Here is a 1,402-nt window from a genome sequence, read left to right as displayed (position 1 = left end):
TCCGATCCATTCGTGAGACCCCTCCCATCCTGATGGACCTTCAGGCCTTGCCTGTACCTCATCAGAGCCAGAGCGAAAGATGAGCAGGTCAAAGGGGATGGCAGCAACCATGTCAATGAGGAACCATCCCTTGAAGTAGTGGATGGCGATCTTGCCAGGGTGGCTCACCACCTCGTCGTTGATGTTGACATAGGTGGTACGGAAGTTGATGACGATGTCCACGATGAACATGATATCCACGATGAGGTCGATGATGTTGAGTGGGTCACAGGTGTAGCTGCAGTCCCAGTGCTTCTCCTCCACCTGCTCTTCGTTGAGCAGGAAGGCAGCCGAGTACGGGGTGAAGACGGCTGTGTAGATGACCAGCAGAAGGATAAGCCAGTCCCACACGGCCTTGAAGGGACTGTAGTGCAGGATGGTCCATCGGTGGATGCGTGGTGCCTGCAGCTTGTATTCAGGAAGGACATCAGCCCCCAGAGACAGCACCTGCCAGGAGATGGGTGTGAGAAGAATGGGAGACCAGGAGAGAGGTTGGGTAAGGCCAGGAGCCAGGCAAGGGGTTCCCATGTGCTGGTAGGGCAATGAGGAGCATGCAACGGGTTTCCTACACCCTTTTCATTGCCTTCATATGCGTTTGTTCAGGAGGCCACAAGGTGGGTTGCCCGTGATGGTTGACACCAAGGTCTGCCTGGCTCTTCATCTGTCTCTGATGGCCAGAGAGCCCTTGGGGCAGCTGTGTATCTTCTTCAAGCCCTTCAGATCCTACTATGCCAGCAGAGAGGAAAATGCCTCCTCTTGTGCGTCCTTCTGCCCTCAGCTTTGTGCCAGCAGCCCGGCAGCTGCTGGGTGTCCCTGGCACAGGGCCATGGGGATGGGAGGTGCAGTCCCATGGCCTGGCCCTGAAGGTGACGGCACATTAGGCATCCTACAGCCCTGCGTGGTGCCTTTCCTGGCCCCAGCAGGGAGACCTTCACCTTGATGTCCCTCTGGCACAGTTGTCCTCCAAGCAGAGAGGACAGCTTGGGCCACCCATGGCAAAGCCTGGCCTCAGGCAATGCCCAGTGCCCATCTGAGCATCCCCAGCAAGGGGGTGACCTGTGGCCACCAATGTGCAAACATCCTGTTGTGTGCAGGGACCATCCCATATTGTCATGTGTCCCCAGGTCTGTCTGCCCTCATGGGGGCACGCTCCCACGGCACCAGTGAGTCCCCACAGGCCCAGTTACCCTCTCCAGGACCAACACCAGCTCCTGATGGGCTCTGAAGCCACCCTGAGGACACAATGCAAGGTGCTGGGGACCCGGAGGGCTGGGGCAGTCCTGATTTGGGTGCTGAGAGATGGTGGCAGGAAGGGGCTTACTTGGAGCTGGGGGCAGCCAAATCCTTCCTGCCTGCCTCTGCC

General features: G+C 58.2%; 1 protein-coding gene across 1 annotated transcript in view; it reads right to left on the bottom strand.

Moving 5' to 3' along the window:
• The window catches only part of KCNH6 (potassium voltage-gated channel, subfamily H (eag-related), member 6), a 30,475-nt gene that overhangs the window by 8,677 nt on the left and 20,396 nt on the right, over window positions 1-1,402 (bottom strand). The window contains exon 7 of the mRNA XM_010146357.1: window positions 58-486. Within this exon, the coding sequence (XP_010144659.1) occupies window positions 58-486 (429 nt within the window). The remainder of the gene's footprint in view (window positions 1-57; window positions 487-1,402) is intronic.

The sequence above is a fragment of the Buceros rhinoceros genome, unplaced genomic scaffold, assembly GCF_000710305.1.
Source record: "Buceros rhinoceros silvestris isolate BGI_N320 unplaced genomic scaffold, ASM71030v1 scaffold31142, whole genome shotgun sequence".
Lineage (NCBI taxonomy): Eukaryota > Metazoa > Chordata > Aves > Bucerotiformes > Bucerotidae > Buceros > Buceros rhinoceros.
This window is presented reverse-complemented; position numbering and strand designations above follow the sequence as displayed.